General features: G+C 42.2%; 2 protein-coding genes and 1 long non-coding RNA gene across 6 annotated transcripts; 1 reads left to right on the top strand and 2 right to left on the bottom strand.

Annotated features, from left to right (window-relative positions):
- Nucleotides 1-431: 431 nt before the first annotated feature.
- LOC123501761 (arginase, hepatic-like) lies at nt 432-9,517 on the bottom strand. 2 transcript variants are annotated; one of them, XM_045250794.1, is made up of 7 exons: nt 9,302-9,517; nt 8,141-8,213; nt 5,276-5,517; nt 4,504-4,652; nt 3,416-3,472; nt 2,615-2,796; nt 432-2,092 (listed from the first exon to the last, which is right to left on the bottom strand). In XM_045250794.1, exons 1-7 carry the CDS (start codon nt 9,446-9,448, stop codon nt 1,908-1,910), a joined length of 1,035 nt encoding a protein of 344 aa, XP_045106729.1. In that variant the 5' UTR covers nt 9,449-9,517; the 3' UTR covers nt 432-1,907. The 2 variants fall into 2 exon arrangements, with proteins under 2 accessions (XP_045106729.1, XP_045106730.1); XM_045250795.1 differs by having other exon boundaries at nt 9,317-9,515.
- On the top strand, nt 4,690-15,214 carry LOC123501763. Its single transcript, XR_006673714.1, has 2 exons — nt 4,690-5,024; nt 15,136-15,214. It is a non-coding gene; the product is annotated as an uncharacterized LOC123501763 (long non-coding RNA).
- On the bottom strand, nt 14,371-19,658 carry LOC123501760 (peroxisomal biogenesis factor 19-like). Of its 3 annotated transcripts, none has more exons than XR_006673712.1 (9): nt 19,537-19,658; nt 18,633-18,760; nt 18,269-18,529; nt 17,912-18,144; nt 17,551-17,727; nt 17,237-17,323; nt 16,705-16,794; nt 16,081-16,395; nt 14,371-14,589 (listed from the first exon to the last, which is right to left on the bottom strand). XR_006673712.1 is itself a non-coding variant. In XM_045250793.1 (8 exons), exons 2-8 carry the CDS (start codon nt 18,727-18,729, stop codon nt 16,198-16,200), a joined length of 1,143 nt encoding a protein of 380 aa, XP_045106728.1. In that variant the 5' UTR covers nt 18,730-18,760; nt 19,537-19,658; the 3' UTR covers nt 14,371-16,197. The 3 variants fall into 3 exon arrangements, 1 of the variants encoding a protein (XP_045106728.1); XR_006673713.1 differs by having other exon boundaries at nt 16,119-16,395; XM_045250793.1 differs by having other exon boundaries at nt 14,371-16,395.
- Between the last annotated feature and the right edge of the window lie 391 nt (nt 19,659-20,049).

Here is a 20,049-nt window from a genome sequence, read left to right as displayed (position 1 = left end):
TTAACTTATTTTTTCGTATCTTGATATTTTTACAACTAATATTTATGCATAAATATAATAATTTAGTATAACTTTATTCGCAATATATATTCCTTTTTCAGGCTTATATTTTGCTAAATTAGTCGTTTTCTTTCATACTCGAGGGATAACTCTAGTATTCATAGGGCCCGTATATATCAAAATTTAGTATATATAAACACCATTATATGGAATAAACTATGATATGTCTATAATTTCATAGCATAAGGAAGCTATTGAGTTAATTTTCTTGCTATTGAGTTCTTACTGCATCGATTTCTTCCCAGATATCTTTAAGCCTAACATTGTTATCGACCTTTCTTTTCATTAATACCGACTATTGTGACATTTCCGACAACCACACACATGCACATCCCTTCCTTACACGCCAACAAGGATATTCAGGAACAACATTACATATATAATCCGTTTGTATTCATACAAAAACACTTAACAAGCTTACGGCGTAATAACTGGTAGAGACAAGTGACAAAAGAAAGAAAATAGAAATATGGGAACAAGATTGGAATAATCAGACATGTCCAGTTATAAAAATAGGCTATATGTATAAAAATGTATCACTTATACTTTTATCATTTAGCTGGATTGCATTTACCCACTAATAACCCAACAACCATGACCACTAATAGCAGCGAGAGGAACAAGGGAATGAAGGACAGAATTAAATGACCTATATATACCTACATGTATAGATAATATTAGTACTTTCATTCTGCATATAGAAATAATTTGCTCTCTCACAACGACTATTTTCAAAAGCTGCGCAGGTTATTAGTCGGATTCTCAAGTGATTCTGCAGTTAATAATGTAAAAACCTTACCAACCTGTCACTAGAACCACGAAATTACCGTAATTAAAAACTCGCGTCTCTTCAACTAGACCCTCATCATGTATATACTATAGCGGAGGTGCGGTGCGGAAGTGTTTCAGAATATGGGACATGGCAAATTAGCAAGTAAGACATGGAAGATTAAGGTTACTGAGAGAAGTTGTAATGCAAAAATAACCATGGAAGAGATGCTGTACTCGAGGGCCGGAAGTTCAAAACACTTGTGGGCGTCATTATATAGATACTGAAATCTAAATATAGGTGATGTGGGAGGAGATTATAACTATTTCATAGAATCTGCCATTCGTGTTTTGAGCAATTACGTTCATAGTGGAGTGGTCGAACAGCTATTATCACATGAATCATCGTAACACATCGATTGTACCAGCAGTATGTATGTTAATGATCTATCCCTAAACTACAAACACGCATGATATTATTGATGCAATGAAACAGTAGGTATTAGAAGTCATATGGCACTGTAAAAGTAGGAAAGTAGTCAATAAAGGAAGAAACGTGACATGATGCGTAGAAAGACTGTACGGTAATAGCAGAGTGACTGTACGATAGTTAAATGCAAGTCAGTCGCCGGTCTTCACAAAACCGTGGGAAAAGAGGAAACTTATAATAAAGAGAGATCTTATGAGGAAAGACAGAAGAGAACGAGCAATATCTTACTATGCACGTGTGAGAAGGATTAAATGCATACGAAAAATAAAGATGAAAAGGGTATTGTCCTTAAAAAGAATAGTAGTAGTAGTAGTAGTAGTAGTAGTAGTAGTAGTAGTAGTAGTATAATGACAATACGTTTACCTATACATCACAACCTACATATATCAGATCACAGTCAATCATTACAACACACACACACACACACACACACAACATTATAATGAAAAAGTCTTAACAAAATATAGAAAAAGAATGTAGGACAAGTATGAACAAATATCCTAAGAAAAGAGAGAGAGAGAGAGAGAGAGAGAGAGAGAGAGAGAGAGAGAGAGAGAGAGAGAGAGAGAGACGTGCCGCATTTCGAAACCTAAGTTCTTCTACCGGCAAGAGCGCTAAGGAGAAGGAGGCGGGCGGCGTTGGTGGTAATGGCTGCGTCCTCCCCCGTTCCTATGCTTGGGTTCACCTCCACCAGATCCAGAGCGCTGAGGTAACCCGTCTCCTGCACCGCCTCGCATAGTGCCAGCCCCTCGCGTAAGGTTAGGCCGCCACGCACTGGAAAACAAGTGTGTGTATGATTGGGGAGTGAGTGAGTGAGTGAGTGACTGGGAAAAGGTATGTGAGGTTCATTTATTGAGTTGAGTGAGAGACTGAGTAAGTGACTGGCTGATTGACTGACTGACTGACTGATTGTATTTCATCTTTTTTTTTCCTCTCTCTCTCTCTCTCTCTCTCTCTCTCTCTCTCTCTCTCTCTCTCTCTCTCTCTCCATTTTTTATTCTCTTTACCTTTTATCCCCTCATTCCTTCCCTCATACTCTTCCTTGCTTTCTTTCACTCCATTTCTTTTCTCCCAATCCCATTTTCTTTTTTCATTCCCTTTTATACTCCAAAACCCTCCTGTCCATCATGTTTCCATAGAGTACCTTTAAATTTCCCTCTCCTTCCCAAAATTCATCACTTCATTTCTCTCTCCCTTTTAAACCTTCCTCAGCACTTCTTGTCCACCATTCTTCCATACACCAGCTTCCTTTTCGTAACCTTCACCTTTTCTGCGCGCCGTGACCCAAATACCCACCTCTTGTGCCGGTGCTGGGGGCCTCTACAGGGTCAAGGGCGTCGATGTCGAAGGAGAGGTGGAGAGGTCTGCTGGGAGAGGGCTTGAGGTGGGACAGGGCGGCCTCTAGTACATTGTGAAAGCCCACACGATCCACCTCTCGCATGCTGAATGAGAGTATACCCATCTGGTCCATCAATTCTCTGTAGAAGGCGATGAAGGAGGTTGTATAGGTAGAAGTTTTTTTTTTTTTTTTTGTATGTAAGAGAGGAGGACAGGCCAAGGGCAACAGAAATACATAAATATAAAGGAAAGGTCCTCTCAGTTGCTAGTTTCCTTGTAGTTAATCATAGGTGCAGAAAGGAGTGTTTATAACCTCTTCAGTACCATGACACGTTTTCATATTCATTCTGCTTACTATTTGCTGATTCTTAACAGCTTCAGAAATCTAGGGAGGATTAGAATATTGAGGACTCTGGACATTAATCTTGTAACCTCCATCCTTTCTAATAATGTAAATAAAGTCGTCAAGTCATATTCAAAACTGAAGATGAAAATGTGTCCCAGTACTGAAGGGGTTAAGTAACGTAAGGGATATAAGAGCTGGGATTAGATAGTAGATTTGAAGACTCTGGACATTAATCTTCTAACCTCCATCCCTACTAATAATGTAAATAAAGTCGTCTAATCGTATTCAGAACTCAAGGTGAATATTAATGTGTCCCAGTACTGAAGGGTTAACTGATGTAAGGGATAAAAAAAAAAAACTGGGATTAGATACTAGAATGTTAGAGTTGGTGATAATGATGACAGTAATCTTACCTCTCACAGGGGTCCACGTCCCTCAGGCCAACGTACACGATGTGATGCGCGTCCAGGCTGCGTGCGTGTGTGTCACCGCCACACACACACACACACACACACACACACGGAGCGGGAGGAAACGGAAATAATTATAATAGTACGCGTTTTTTTTTATACGACTTGAAGGAAGTATAAGGATCTTTGCGCATTCTAACACACACACACACACACACACACACACACACACACACACACACACACACACACACACACACACACATTCAAATAGCAAGGCAGTGGAAATTACATCACAATTATATAATCACACGTAATTATAGAAAAATTAAATAGCCCATGAGAGAGAGAGAGAGAGAGAGAGAGAGAGAGAGAGAGAGAGAGAGAGAGAGAGAGAGAGAGAGCGGGGAGGGGATAATCTCTCCCCCCAATCGCTAATTAGTACACTTTCCCGCCTAACTAGAAAAGAAAGAGAAAATAAAGAAAATTAGGATTAAGAGGATTAGGATTAAGAGAAGGAGGAGGAGGAGGAGGAGGAGGAGGAGGAGGAGGAGGGGATCATATTAAGGCACCAAAATAAAGAGGAAAAAAGAAACAGATAAACAAATAAAACAGACACAGAAACAAATAAACAAAAGGAGAGAGACAAACAAATAATCTTCTTTCTCCACCATTAACATATTTCCCCAAGATAAGAAGGAAAAGGGAGGAAGAAGAGGAGGAGGAGGAGGAGGAGGAGGAGGAGGAGGAGGAGGAGGAGGAGGAGGAGGAGATAACAAAGATGAGAAGAGGAAGATAACGAAGAGTAGGAGAAGGAGGAACAGGAAGAAGGTAAATAGGATGAGAAGAGAAAGGGAGATAAAAGAAGAGATATAGAAGAGAAAGAGGAAGAGGAAGAGGAAGAACATGGAAAAAAAATGAGAAGAGAAAGCGAGATAAAGAAGAGCTATAGAAGGGAAAGAGTAGGAGGAGGAAGAACACGAAGAAGGTAAAAATAATGAGAAGAGAAATGAGAAAAAAGACGCAAAGAAGAGAATGAGGAGAAGTAGGAGGAAGGAGATAAAGAGGAGGAGGAAGAGGATGGTACTAACCAAGGATGCGGCCACCCGTCAGCCATCCTGTTGATCTGCTGAGCCATACCACGCAGGTGATGGGCCGCAGGCATCCCGTGCATGTTGCCTGTCGGGGAGATGGCGCCCGTGTTGAGGTCAGCGTGCGCGTCCACCCACAGCACCACCACCTGCAGGAGAGGACATCGAGGTCACTAAGGTCAATGAGGTCACGTGGGAAGCAGTAACAGGTCATGATGGTTACAGGAGAGTTGTTTTAAGATCTTGGGTCAGTTTTTTTTTTTCACGTCATCGCCATCTCCACGGGTCATCAGAGGCACGCAGGTCACGGAATGAGGTCACATGACGGGGACAATTTGAAGAAACCATGTTAATCTGCCACTGGAAACTTAAAAATAGTTCTGGATACCTGTGTCGCTTCAAACAGACCCTTTTAAGATAGTAGAGATGCGGAGATGAAGTGTTTCAGAAAATGGGCATAAATGACGAGAGAGAGAGAGAGAGAGAGAGAGAGAGAGAGAGAGAGAGAGAGAGAGAGAGAGGTAAGAAAATAAACACGAGAAAGACTTATATGAAAGACAACGAGGAGAATAAAGCACGTGTAATAAAAGATGCAAAGGTGAGGAAAACAAGAACAAGAATAAAAACACAACAAATGTACAGGAAATCAAAACAAAACAAAAGTAACACACAAGAGATACTAAATGAGGTGCGAGAAGTAGGAAATAGTTGTAAAAAGTAAAGGAGTAACATCATTAAAAAAAGTCAGCATTCTCATTCAGTACATCCTTACTTGTTGGTCTGGGACGGCAGCCATGTGGCCATTCAGAGTGCCGATGGAGATGGAGTGGTCGCCGCCAAGGGTGACGCACACTCTCCCCTCTTTCACCACCTCACTCACGGAGGCGGCCAGGCGTCGGTTATACTCCAAAACGGTGGTGTGGTGGCGCTCCCCGTCAGGTCCCAGCTGTATCTCCGCGTCCTTGGTATCACTGTTCTTATCCTCCACATCCCCGAAGTCCCGAATGTCCAGGCCTGGGGATGAGAGTGTGTTAGTGTGTTGGTGAAATCTTTAGGGTGTCAAATTTAACCCCTTCCGTACCGTGCCGCGTTTTCATATTCATTCTGGTTATTATTTAACGATTTTATACGGTTTCAGGAACTTAAGTGGGGATTAAAATAGTAAAGACTCTGGCCATTAATGTTTTGACGTCCATAGAGCCTTCCTATTCCAAACAAAATCGTCTAATTATAACCCAAAATCGTGGTAAAAAAATGCATCTTGGTATTGAAAAGGTTAAGCTGCTTTTCGTCACTCAGTGCATCCCTGGACTGAAAGTGAGAAGTGTCAGTGTGTTATGGGAGTTCTTGGCGAGTGTTGAGTTAAAGTTTGTTTCCATAAGGCTCACAGCTCTCCCTCCCCTCCCAGAGAGCACGTGTCTAGGCCTAAAAAAAAAAAAAAAATGAAGGAGGTCGTTTTAGTGTCAAGGTTTGCATGCTGTTGTTACTCAAACTTTCTTACCCAATCAACTTCCTCCAGAACAGTTAAGCTTTATCTCTTCAATACCAAGGGCGCGTTTTTATATTCATTCTTGTTACTATTTTGGCGATTTTATACAGCTTCAGAAACACATGTTGGGATTTGAATAGTAAAGACTGTCCATTAATTTTCTGACCTCTATTAACCCTTCTTCGTCTAATCATATCCAAAACTTAAGGTAAACATACGTCACAGTACTGAGGGAATCAAGAAGAAAACACAGCATTCAAAAAAAAAAAATAATACTATAGTCCTCTGCCTCGCCTCCATTGAATTTCATATATGCAAACCCAAGAATGAAGAAGTTTTGGCGCATTTGGTGTGGTTAACCCCTTCAGTACCCCTTCAGTTAACCCCTTCAGTGTACCGCGACGCATTTTACGTTGAGTTCTGAGTGTGACTATATAGAAGACGATTTTAATGACATTAGAAAAGGTTTATAGAGGTCAGAAGATTAATAACCAGAGTCTTCACTATTCTAATCCATACATAGTTTACAAAGCTGTTTAAAATCACCATAGAGTAAGCAAAATAAAAATGAAAACGTGTCATTGGACTGAAGGAGGTTAAAATTGAGAAGTAGCCAATAATTTCTTAGCAGCATTTCTCTTCATGTCCTCGAGGCTCCGTGTGTCCTGATCTCAATGTGTGTGTGGTTTAGGGTGCTGGCTCAAGTGTTACGGTACGCATTTGAAGTCTGGTGGTGAAATTACAGTGCTGAGGAGGAGTAGATCGTAGTGATGTGCTAGTGTCATTACTCAAGGGAAAGGGGGCAAGTGATGGTAGATACAAGGGAACGGGGCCAAGTCGTGGTAGATACAGACAAAGGTGTGGTGTAGAAACTGTTGAATAAAGTGAGAAGAAAAGAAAGTTGATTGGTGGAATATGCTGTTCTAATGAGTTTTTTTTCTATTTATATATTTACGTTTTTTTTTTTTTTTTTTTTTTTTGCAACTGTGGAAATTAGTTCAGTGTGTGTGTGTGTGTGTGTGTGTGTGTGTGTGTGTGTGTGTGTTTAATTAATTCACTAGGGTAAAGGATGAGAGAGAGAGAGAGAGAGAGAGAGAGAGAGAGAGAGAGAGAGAGAGAGAGAGAGAGAGAGAGAATAATAACAATAATAATAATAGTAATAATAATAATAATAATAATAATAATAATAATAATAATAATAATAATAATAATAATAACTGAACAGGTTGTGATGAAATTTCGAGCGAACTTGACCGTGAAGAAGCGAAAGTTGTTCTCTCTCTCTCTCTCTCTCTCTCTCTCTCTCTCTCTCTCTCTCATAAAAACAGACCTTGCTAGCTTTCCACCGCACGTTTCAAGGCAAACAATAGTTAAAGTTACGTCACTGAGAGAGAGAGAGAGAGAGAGAGAGAGAGAGAGAGAGAGAGAGAGAGAGAGAGAGAAAATAAATAGATAAATGGAAAATGAAAATATACGTACATCACTATTTACTGAAAACCAATATTTTTATAACATTTAGCAGTAGTAGTAGTAGTAGTAGTAGTAGTAGTAGTAGTAGTAGTAGTAGTAGTAGTAGTAGTAGTAGTAGTAGTAGTAGTAGTAGTAGTAGTAGTAGTAGTAGTAGTAGTAGTAGTTGTAGTAATTGTTGTTGTTGTTGTCATTGTTGCCAGTCAAACAAGAGAAAACGGAGATTAGGTGACACAGGTACAAGGAAGTGAGACAGTGATTTATCAGAGCATTCTGAATTAACTGGGACTAACACGTGTCAGGCTGGCGAGCATGTGTCAAACCCCACCCGCCCCCCCCCCCATCCTCTTTCCCCGCCCTGTGTTTACGAGAGGGTACGGAAAGATTACAGTGCAGATTGTGTACAGTACATAATAATGGTTGTGAGCCCCTCCAAAAATACTCTCTCTCTCTCTCTGAAAACAATATGAATGAGGGATGGAGACACTTAACAATAATAATAATAACAATAATAATAATAATAATAGCTACAATAATAACAACAACAATAAACTAACAACAAAACAACAGATTAATAACCACCATTACAAAAAAAAAAAAAAAAAAAAAAAAATAAATAAATAAAATCCACAAAAAAAGAAAACGAAAGAAAACGAAATGGAAAATAAGAGGCAAACTTACCTAAACCGGCGAGATGGTTGAGCACTCCTGTCTCTCTGATGACTTTGGGTCCGTCACTCACGCCTATGCGACGCTGCAGGAGTGAAGGAAGAGGTACCATCAACTGCATGTCTATCTGTGTGTGTGTGTGTGTGTGTGTGTGTGTGTGTGTGTGTGTGTGTGTAATTCACTGTTTGATCTGGTGCAGTCTCTGACGAGACAGCCAGACGTTACCCTACGGAACGAGCTCAGAGCTCATTATTTCCGATCTTCGGATAGGCCTGAGACCAGGCACACACCACACACCAGGACAACAAGGTCACAACTCCTCGATTTACATCCCGTACCCACTCAATGCTATATAGGTGAACAGGGGCTACACGTGAAAGGAGACACACCCAAATATCTCCACCCGGCCGGGGAATCGAACCCCGGTCATCTGGCTTGTGAAGTCAGCGCTCTAACCACTGAGCTACCGGGCCGTGTGTGTGTGTGTGTGTGGTGAGGTACGTGTCCTCTTGTACAGCTGTGTGTTTTAATTACTTTCATTAGAGAGAGAGAGAGAGAGAGAGAGAGAGAGAGAGAGAGAGAGAGAGAGAGAGAGAGAGAGAGAGATATGCGAGTCAGTAAGCAAAAGCATCAGTAAAAGTAGTAATAATAGTAGTAGTAGTAGTAGTAGTAGTAGTAGTAGTAGTAGTAGTAGTAGTAGTAGTAGTAGTAGTAGTAGTAGTAGTAGTAGAGGAGGAGGAGGAGGAGGAGGAGGAGGAGGAGGAGGAGGAGGAGGAGGGTTATCTTCTACAAATCATGTCCTTCGGGATGCAGGTTGGTTGGAGGACACGAAGGATCAGCCACTCTCGTACATACATTCCTTCTTACCTGCCTGAAGAGAGAGAGAGAGAGAGAGAGAGAGAGAGAGAGAGAGAGAGAGAGAGAGAGAGAATGCTAGGTCACACACACACACACACACACACACACACACACACACACACACACACACACACACACACACACACACACACACACACACACACACACACACACACATCCATCCCTCGGGCTCACGTTGACCTTGCAACAGCAGCAGCAGCAGCAGCACCAGCAGCATCAGCAGGGGTGTGGATACGGCGCAACACGAGGGCAGGGGGCACACAAACACACACACACATGCATATCGATACTAACTCCATCACGTCTGACCTGTCCCTTCTCAAAAGCCGCGCCAATCACCCCGACTTTTCTGTTGACGGTGGGAGCGGCGAGGCAGGAGAGGGATCTTTGCATGCCCCTTCCCATGGTGGGGGCAAGGAGACAGAGAGCGGCGCGGTACATGTTTCTGGTGGTGGTGGCAGGGCACGTCTGAAGAAAACTGGACTGAACAAGTGACTGAGCTCAGTGATTGGCTTTCTTTTATACTGTATCCCTCCCTCTGTCGGTCCCTTACCTGCTCCCTCCTCTTCCCCTTACCTTGTTGCTCCCTCTCCTGTTTCCTCCCCATTCCCGTCCCCCTCCCCACCCACCAAGATTAATGCAGACCTTAACACCTGCAGTCGTGTCTTTAATGCTGATGCAGGTTTAAGGAACGTTCAATAGCAACTGTAAGGAATGATTAGTGAAAAGAAAATATTTTGATTTGACTTTTTAATGTACTGCGTTGTTGATTGGGGTGGGTTGGGGGTGTGTCTCCTGGGGTAGCCAATCAGGAGGAAGAGAGGCAGGTTGTCTCTACCTCACCCTGACACACACACACACACACACACACACAGAGAGAGAGAGAGAGAGAGAGAGAGAGAGAGAGAGAGAGAGAGAGAGAGAGAGAGAGAGAGAGAATATTCCTTCAAAACGCGAGAGAGAGAGAGAGAGAGAGAGAGAGAGAGAGAGAGAGAGAGAGAGAGAGAGAGAGAGAGAGAGAGAGAGAGAGAAACATTCTTTTTATTCCCTCCTTCCAGTCCAAATTTCCATAACGTCCTTGAAACCTCCACCACTCTTCTCTCCTCCCATCCCCTCCTCTCCCCTGCCCTGCCCTCTCCACTTTTACGCCTTCACACAAGCAAACAATGCAACTTCCGCTATGTAGAAGGGTTTCGACATGCTTCTGTAGGTAATCAGCGCCATCTACACGCAATCAACGCAAACAGTGCCGTGATACAGAGTTATAAATGCAGTGTATCTGTGATGGAACTGATTACACATTATTTGCAGGATTTCCTCTAGCAATGTTTGCCAAATGTCCGAATTCATATGTAGATGTATTTTTTTTTACATTGTTTATACGACTGTTAGTTTATTATTTGTTCTTTTCTTTTCTTTTTTCCTAAGTCCTGAGAGAGAGAGAGAGAGAGAGAGAGAGAGAGAGAGAGAGAGAGAGAGAGAGAGAGATTTCATTTTACCATTGTTTTGTATATTTCTAAACCAACTCTCTCTCTCTCTCTCTCTCTCTCTCTTCCAATAATAGTCACACGAGAGAAGTATAAAAGACAGCAATACATGAGAAAAGTAGAGCACACCCATTTGCCACGTGCTTTTCATCGGCGAGTTATATAAAAGTGACGCTTATAAAGTCCTACAACTATGTAGACTCCCGCCCCGCCACCACTCCAGAGTTATTTCCGCCCCCCCCCCTCCCACTCCCCATCCCAAGTGTTGTTTTTAAATGTAGGGCAACAGGCTGCAACACCACGCGCGCTTGTGTGAAGATAACGTAATGCGTAGTGTGAATCAACGGATGACTCAAACCTTTACAGCAGTTGTGTCGCCCATGCTTGTCAATATAGTACTTGCAACAACAACAACAATAATAACAACAACAACAACTACTACTACTACTATTATTATTATTATTATTATTATTATTATTATTATTATCAGTTTATCAGAATCAGCTTGGATTAATGAGATGCAGTCATGAATTTTCTTCTACCTTTATTTATTTACAAACTTCTTTCTGTTCGTAGGCCAATACACCACATTCCTACAAGAGTCTACACAACACCTGAGTATCATTATTCAGAATGGCAGGGCAGTGTTGCGTGTAAAGGTGTTCGCCTGTGTGTACCAGGGTGTGTACGGTAAGTATAGGTTAGTTACCTTATCTTTGTTCACACTGGTGTATGGAAGGGTCTATGGGGCTGATGTCCCTACTAGAGCAAGCACGGTCAGTTATTATTATGAGTGCCTATAATGCATCATCACTTGTCTTATTATATATTATTATTCATCAACTTTCAATCCTACAATTCCATGTTTTCCTTCAAGCCAAAATTGTAGACCTTATTTAAATGATTTGACATATGCGTGGACCTGCGAGCGTCTGGGATACTGAAGGCTTGAAATATTCGATAAATAACAGATTCTAAGACTACCGATGATGCGTTATATGAACTCAATATGCCACCTAACCAACCGTGTTCGCTCCAGGTAGGGAAATCACCCCCATAGACCCATACATTCACGAGTTTGAGCAAAGATAACAAGGTGAGCCTACACTGACAAACAGACGGACACTACACGCTACAGTGGCCGGACAAAGGATACTGAGGTGCTGTATGGGAATTTGGTGTATTATCGTAGGAATAGAAAGAAGTTCGTAAATAAATAAAAGGTAAAGTAAAAGGGAAAACACATGAATCCAACCATAAATTACTGTCTTCGTTCTTCTTGTAGTTCTTCTTGTTCTTCTGTTTATGATCGCATCTCACTAATCCAAGCTGATTCTGGTAAATTAATAATAATAATAATAATAATAATAGTAGTAGTAGTAGTAGTAGTAATAATAATAATAATAATAATAATAATAATAATAATAATAATAATAATAATAATAATAATGAGTAGCTATTCGGGTGTTACATGAATCCAATCTACCTTATTGTTCTTACTCTTCTTTTTCTATGACCGCATATCAATCCAAGATACACTTCGGCACAGACAACGCTTTTGCACAGGGCAGCGGGTTAGGATGTCAAGGAAAAAGAAAAGAAAAGAAAAGAAAAACCCTTGCCAAGCTCAAAATATAATCCAAGATCTCGCGCCTGTACACTTGGGAGGCGTTGAAACTGCTGTTCTATCTATTTCCTCCTCTATACACAGCATGATCGTGTTCTTGACTATCTCACAATTCAAGCGTATAATTATCCAAAGCCATATATTTGTAGCTCGTCATAATAGGAGTAAATTAATTGTGTCAGGTTTTCTATAGCTGCAGTAAACGGGAATATATGAACCCTCACTAAAATAGCTAATTCACCACCTTCCTACATCAATTATAAGTATTCTTTTATTCCAGTTACTCCAATAAACAAGATAGACAGCAAAGTCGTGTAATTTCACCTGTTAACAAAATATTAAAGAGCCCCGTAGATGTAGAAAATGGAAATAAATAAACCAGTGTCCCAATCCCTAACTCATTCCTCTAAAACTGGTTCATTCACTACCTTCCAACATTTACTATAACTTCTCCTCCAGTACTGCCACTCCAATGAGCAATCTAAATACATTGTCTGACTTAAACTGATGTAATATTAGCTAAGCAACAAAATATCGAAGACAGGTCGAGCGAAGTCGCCGAAGCTCACACGGACACGGCTGCTGCCTCTCGTCTGCTATCCGGCCGTCTAGCCTTCCCTCTTCTCGCCCTCCAAAATGTGGTACAATATCATCCCCAGCTTTGCCATTACGACAGGCGTGCTCGCCGTCCCTGCAGTGTTCATTGCTGGCCTCCACAAGCTGGTCTATGACAACGTGAGTGTCTGGCTTCACACGCAGCTGAGTATCGGGAGTGTAGGGACATTTCTTCCTCCCTCATCTATTCTAATCTGGGCATTTCCCCTCCCAGAACACCCCCTCCCTAGTTTGGCAATACAAGTTTGGCGGAAAAGGGAGGTTTAACGGTAGGAGATGGGGAAGGGGAGGCCAAAGTAGCCAAATGTGAGAAATCTCGTAAGTCTAAGGGGAAATACCATTTTTTTGGAAAATCTCTAATAGTCAACAAAATGTTAATGCCTGGCCCCCCTATACAGCCAGCTACACCTTTCTAGCTGATCCTTTGAAGACTTTAATCTTGCTACTCTGAGTGCTCCACATTCCTGGTGCCCAAGTGGGTCACTGATCTTGTGTTCACCAGTTGTGGTGGGAAGATGTGCCAGACTTGTATAACTAGGTACTTCCCAGTCTTGGCTCTTTACGGCATGATCTTTGGCAGAAATTTAAAACTTTTGAAAATGCAACATTTACAGGATGGTGAAGTATGCTGATATGAAGTTCCAACAGCATAAAACAGCCACTCGGCCCAGCCTGTTACCCTGCCACACTCAAAATTTTACACCACGGCTCAATAAAAACTAATCCATAGGTGTATAGAACATTTCCTACTTAGAATAACTAATGGCCTCTTGCCTCATGAAACATGTCTCATCTCCCCTTTACTCATGCAACAGTTCTATGAGCGAGACCTGCAGTACCCTCATCAGCGCAACCTGTACCTCCGAGATGGGCGAATCAGTGGCAGCCCTTGGAAGATTGTGGTGAGTGTGTGAAGGTACAGCAACATGTTAGGCCAACAGTAAATACACCTCATAGGAATTGAATGGTTGGAAATAAGTAAATAGAAAAAGAATTATATGTATATACGTATTTATAATGAAATCAAATGAATGGTTGTAATACTGTAGCTGAACAAAACTTAATACTATTAATAGTGACCTTTTAAGTAGTTTGATTTCATTAATAATTTTCTTTGACTCCACCTTGAATGCAACATCTACATTCCACTAGATGTCATGTACTAACCTCCCCCCTGTAGCTTCCCTTACTTCCTAGTTTGGTTTACACTGCTATGTGCCCATCCCTCTACCAAGCCTCTGTGTTGCAGGGTCTGGAGGGGATCCCTGACGAGAACAAGGCAAAGGAGTAGGTCAGCATGGAGGAGACATCATGAACCATAGTGTACATATATATTATTATTATCATCATTACTGTTTCTTTGGTAATAAAAATAAGTAAGTAAACTGCTGGCTTGACTGTCCCTTTAGGAACACCTGTAGTAGGTAAGGAAGAACTGAATGTAAAGGTAAACCAATTTGTTGCATATGCATCACAAAATTAACAGCTTAAGAAAAAAACATAAAATTTACATAGTTACCTTCAACACAATTAATATTGTGTTTTAAGATTGTGCCAAGACTTTTCTTCTCAACCTGAATAGCACGTTGAGATTTGAAATGCCTCACCACAAGGCAGCAGTGCAACACATGATGAAAGCTTCCAAGTTTATTTCACACTATGTACAGAGTCTTAAGCTCCTGAGTTGAGCCTATCAGGAGCATTTAGGAAAGAAACCTGTGTCTTTGCACCAACCCTTCAGAACAATGCCATCACAGGAACACAACAGGATTCCAACTATTGAGTGCTTCACCTTGCTGAACTGAACATACGATGAACTAATTTTACCAAGCAATTCCACTGGGGAGCTGTACCTGTAAAGAATGACCTAATTGTAATCTTACTTTTCACACTCAATTTGCCCAAGACTAGAACACATGAGACTGCTTATCACTATTAAAGTATTTTTGTGAATAAAACATTAAGTAGTACATGTAAAAGATTTGGAAAGTTGAAGTGCATTCTTGTCAGTGTCTGGCATTTCTTTGGCAGCATGGATTGCTCTCAGGCCAGTGTCACAAAAGATATCCATTGCTGTGATGTGCATTAAGCTGCTACAAGATCACTTCCATTTTTTTTTTCTCTTACATTGAAAAAAAATAAAAACAACCATCTTTAACATGACATTCTCATTAGTTCCCACGTTTCACGTATGGCCAAGAGAAAGTGCATGGTGTGTAATAGTTAACAATCCACCACAAGGTTTTCCCTTGCAGAGTGGTAATGCATCACTGGCCACTACCTCCTTCACAGGCTGTGGTGCCTCCTAGTTAAATGTGCCTCAACAAAGTGTTTATTCTAGTATGTTGTTAAACTGCACTCCCTTTAACATGAACATGGAAAAATCAAGAATTATTGAGAGAGAGAGAGAGAGAGAGAGAGAGAGAGAGAGAGAGATGGGGGGATCTTTGCTTAAGCAAAGATGATATGAATCATGTCTGACCAACTTAAAACACTGTGATTGAAGCACCTGAGTGTGATGCCAGTGCCCAGACCTGCCCAGAGAACTGAAGAGCTTGTGTTTGTCTGACCTACTTGTGACAGCTGCACAATGCTGCTGCATGATGATTATAACATTCACCTCAAGCAGTCTGAGACAAAGACTCCACAATAAATGCTGCAAAGATAAAAGCTATACACTTAAAAAGTGAAAAACATCACTCTGAGCTCTGTAAAAACATGGCTGGGATTGTGTACAAATGGTCTACAAATCTTGCAGATAAACAGTAGGTAATATTATATACAAAATGGGCGTGTGTCAACAACTTTGCAAACGGTAAAATTTCAATGTCAACTTGTGTGGAAATATGAGCAAGCTACAATGCCTTGATTGCCACATGAACCAGCTTGTTTACTCTATATAGTATTATTTTCAGGAACACAATTATATGAATGGGTTTCCTCAAAAGAAACGGCAGCATGTCCCTCCCTCCCTGTGAGAGGACACCCTGGTCACAGTTTGCCTCTGAGCACTTCACCATAAGTTTGCTTTTGTTACGTCTAATCAGACTTCACCACTGACTGCTCAACTCTTCAGTAAACAGTCCTACTAAATATTTCTTGGCTATTAGAATATTAAAGCATCTTTAATATTTGTTTTACAATTATTTTTTTTCAAATATACCCAATTATATTAATAATCTACCAATTCATGTTTAATAAATATGTTCTTAATACTAGTTCATTGGCACAATGTATAGGATCTCTACAATTTCCTAAAAATTTAACACGTCCAATGAATATATATAATCTCAAGGCAGGTTTATTGGAAGATAAATTTATCTCTTACGGAAAAAGTAACTCACTCTTTATCCAAACAGAATCAACTACACCTTGAACCAACCAGTTCTGGAAAGCACTGGTGCAGGCCTGGCTGTGGTGATGGGGGGTGGGGTCAGGAGGGGTGGCAGTGGTGGTGGGGATCACATGATGCTGCACTCTTCCCCCTGCTGTCCTTGACCAGGCGGAGCACTGCCTTCCCCACCTGCCCCAGGCACCACCCCAGCAGCCCCCAGCACCGAGGACAGGTCAGGCAAGACGGGATTGCCGGACGGATCAAAAGACATGACTGGCCCCATGTCACCCACCAGGTCCTTGGGAGGCTGACCCAGCTCCTGCAGCTGTATGGAGAGGAGGCAGGGTGTGGGGGAGGTAAGGAGATGGGAGGTATTAGTATGAGATATATGTTTGTTAATTGTGTTCAGACCAGTTTTTTCAAATGATTTCAAATATAGGAACCAAAAATTATGAAACTCAAGAAGTACCATCTGCAATAAGCTGAATTAAGTACATAGTATACATATGGTAAAAAGATGATTTATGAAAAATCTAATAAGAAAAAGAATCAATCAATAATCTCAAATAAATGTTTCCCACTCCTCCCCCTGAGCACCTCCCTCCCACAGCCAGCCAGGGAAGACAACACTTACCTTCTGCATTGACAACATGATCTTCTCAAACCGCTGTCCTCGCACCTCCTCCGAGTCTCCCTCAGTCTCCTGCTCATACAAGTCAACCACCTTTGGATAGAGCAAGGAGATAAACAACGAACAGTCTTATCAGTTCAAGTGTTGTAGTAACTGAATGTGAAATAAAAAGTATTCAAAAGTAATGTGTTTGATATCATTGGTGCTTCCCTGGAATACACTCTGCAAACACCATATCAATGAAGCTGAGCAAGGCCAAACCTCTTACTAAGCTGCAGATTCCTACTGAAAGGCTTCATATAGGTACTCTCTAGGCACCACCTGAGATGCCCATTGTAATGATAGACAGTACAAGACCCACACAAATGACCTTTAAACCTGGTGCCAGCTGACTCTTGGTGCCTGACATACTACACTTCACTCTATCAATCACAAGGTCAACCTCTCATATTTATCCCACACTCATCAACTTAGTGCATCTAGGGTCACCAAGACTTGTCACAGCACAGTCTCTGGCTCACTCCTGCCTATGTACCTGCTTCATGATGTCATACTGCTTGCTGTAGCGCGTGAAGTCCTCCTCCGGCAGGCTGGCGCGGTTGTCTGCTAGCCAGTCAGGGTACTGTGGGTTTGAGTATAGAGGTTGAGGGCTCACCAGGATATCAGCACTGAACATATATACGTCACATCTGTTTATCCATATACCAAGCTGAGATTCCACTGCATGGTTTGGTCTGCCTCTTGATGGAAATTTTTATGATGCTAGAGGATGTACAAGTATTGTCTAGGTGTGGCAGCAGTGTGTGTGTGACCAGGCTGTTCCTCTCACCACAAGTATTGAGCATTCACCTTGTCTGTGATGTCCTTCATGGGAGAGTACAGCACCTCCTTGGACAGCACATTCTCCAGCATTGCCTGCATCAGTGGGAACAATGCGCCCAGTCCTCCTTCACCCCCAGCTGCATCGCCCCCACCCAGCCCCATATTCTCAAACATCTTGGTCAGGTCATCTGCACTTGGAGGATTCTGAGAAGAAATTAGGTGAACTGTTAACAATTAAGGATATCAAACATGGCCATACATAACACACATAGAGTTTAAGAAGGTGAATGAGTGTAATTACATATGTACAATTTTGGTATATTTAACAAGCATTAATTCAACCAATCTCAGTTATGTTGGCTATCCAGTCAATTCTACCTGACCTGACCTGAAGCTGCTCATTGTTGTCTCCGATCTGCTTGAGGGTGTCCGCCAGGCATTGGGTAAAGTCTGAATCAGACTTTGCCTCTTCTGCTGACTTGGTAGCCATCTGAGCAAACTGGGCAAACTGGGCAGCCATGGAGGAGAGGTCAACTTCAGGTGCCCCAGCTGAAGGCTGTGCTGGAGTGCTGGAGGCTTGGGTGGTGGCGGCTGTTGCTGCCACCGCTGGGCTCTCTTTCCCTGAGGTGTGTGAGACCAGTGAGTGTTGTGTTATTTCTTTTCATGTACATACAAAGGAGCCAATGAGAAAAACACCCTTCAAAATATGCTAAAAAACACTGATAAATTCTTTGATCATTGTTACCTTCCTGTTGCTGCTGCTGCTGCTGCATGAGTAACCGCATGGTCTGCTCAAACTGTGCTGTGGCCTGCTGCACAAACTCCTCTGTCCACATTTCTCCTTGCTTGCCTTGTACTTCCTGACCACCTGGACCACCCACTGCTGCAGTGATGCCCGCTGCTGTCACCAGGGAGGCAAGGTCAGTGCCAAGGGGAGCCGAGGCAGGGACTGTGGGGCCCTGGCTGGGGTTTGGGGCCTTAGGTTGAACAAAGTCTTGCAAGGCATCTGAAAGTGGTACAAAACAATCATGAGCTCCTCTTTCTTCAGTCTCATCTTTGTGAATCCAAGTTTCAGTTCAGACACGTCAAAAACACGTCATGCTCCTCACCGTCCAGCAGACTGTCCAGCTCAGGGTCAGGGACTTCCTCCACACCACCACCACCACCACCACTGCCAGCTGCTTTCTGCTCTCCCTCCCCAGACATCCTGCTACTCACTGGCTCACTCACGAGGATTCTGGTACATTGAATATGGTCTTAGACTTCCAGCAGTTAAGGTAAAATTTTGGGCATTATTGTGTAATCTATTTATATAAAACTGAGAGCTAAGGACCAAAAGTGTCGTCACAAAAAAGTACCGGACCCTTCAGCTCCCCCCTTAGCTATGCCACCCACAAGTTAGGTTAGGATCACAAGTTCCTGCGTGATCAAAATATGGCATCTTATCTTTGCACTCTTATTGTCAAAGATGGCTTCAGCTCCCCAAGCACATCTGAACCAGTCTCAAACATCTTGCAACTAGCAGGAATGAAGGAGAGGAATACAGTGTTATAATGAAGAGCGACAATCTTTCTTAACCCGTTCAGTACTGGGACGCATTTTTACCTTGAGTTTTGTGTACGATTAGACCATTTCATTGACATTAGAGGGGTCTCTCAAGATTAATGGCCACAGTCATCACTATTTCAATCCCCACATGAGTTTCTGAAGCTGTATAAAATCACCAAATAGTAACTAGAATGAATATGGAAACGCGCCATGGTACTGAATGGATTAAAGCTAACGCGTTTGTCAGTCATCAGCAGGTGCAGCAGAAGGCCTCCCTATAAGTGCCACACACAAACACAGGCACCGGGATCACCACAACTGCCTCACCAATCACCAGTCGAGTCACCGTGAGGAGGGACACCTGCCGACAACCACCACCACGACCTCTCTCTCACATCCAGCGGCACACACTACTGATAACTTGGCGCTGTTCAATTCCAGATACACTTTAGGGATGATAATTACTTGTGGTTGTTGCAGGTCACGCCGAGCCCTTGTCAGCTGACTGGAGGCTGCACTTGTTTACTTGTGGCGCGTCGCTTGCCTCACCACTCACCACACACACACACACCGCGGCCATTGAACACGTCAGGCGCTCAGGGGTGTCTCGTGTATATTTTTCACTTCTAGCTTTCTACAGGTGTATTTTTCTTTTGTTTTATGTAAGAGGGGGGAACTAGCAAAAGGCAACCAAAAATATATATAAAAAACGATCCACCTAAATTGCCAGTCCCCTTACAGGTCAAAGAGTCAGATGAAAGAAAGGGGCAAATCATCGCAAATGTCTTGACACCTCCCTCTTAAAAGAATGGTATATGGTGGGTCTTTTAAGGCTTTGGGCTATCTTGCATGTTGTTTATGCTGCATTCTAATGGTTTTGTTTATAATTTTGCTTCGCTACTCCCTTCCCCCCCCTCCTGAAAAAGACTGCCTTCCATCAGTATGTACACGGCAGTCTCAAATAAATGTATTTGGAAA

The sequence above is a fragment of the Portunus trituberculatus genome, chromosome 9 (assembly GCF_017591435.1).
Source record: "Portunus trituberculatus isolate SZX2019 chromosome 9, ASM1759143v1, whole genome shotgun sequence".
Taxonomy (NCBI): Eukaryota; Metazoa; Arthropoda; class Malacostraca; order Decapoda; family Portunidae; genus Portunus; species Portunus trituberculatus.
Note: the sequence above shows the minus strand (reverse complement) of the source record. Positions and strands in the feature narration are given on the sequence as shown.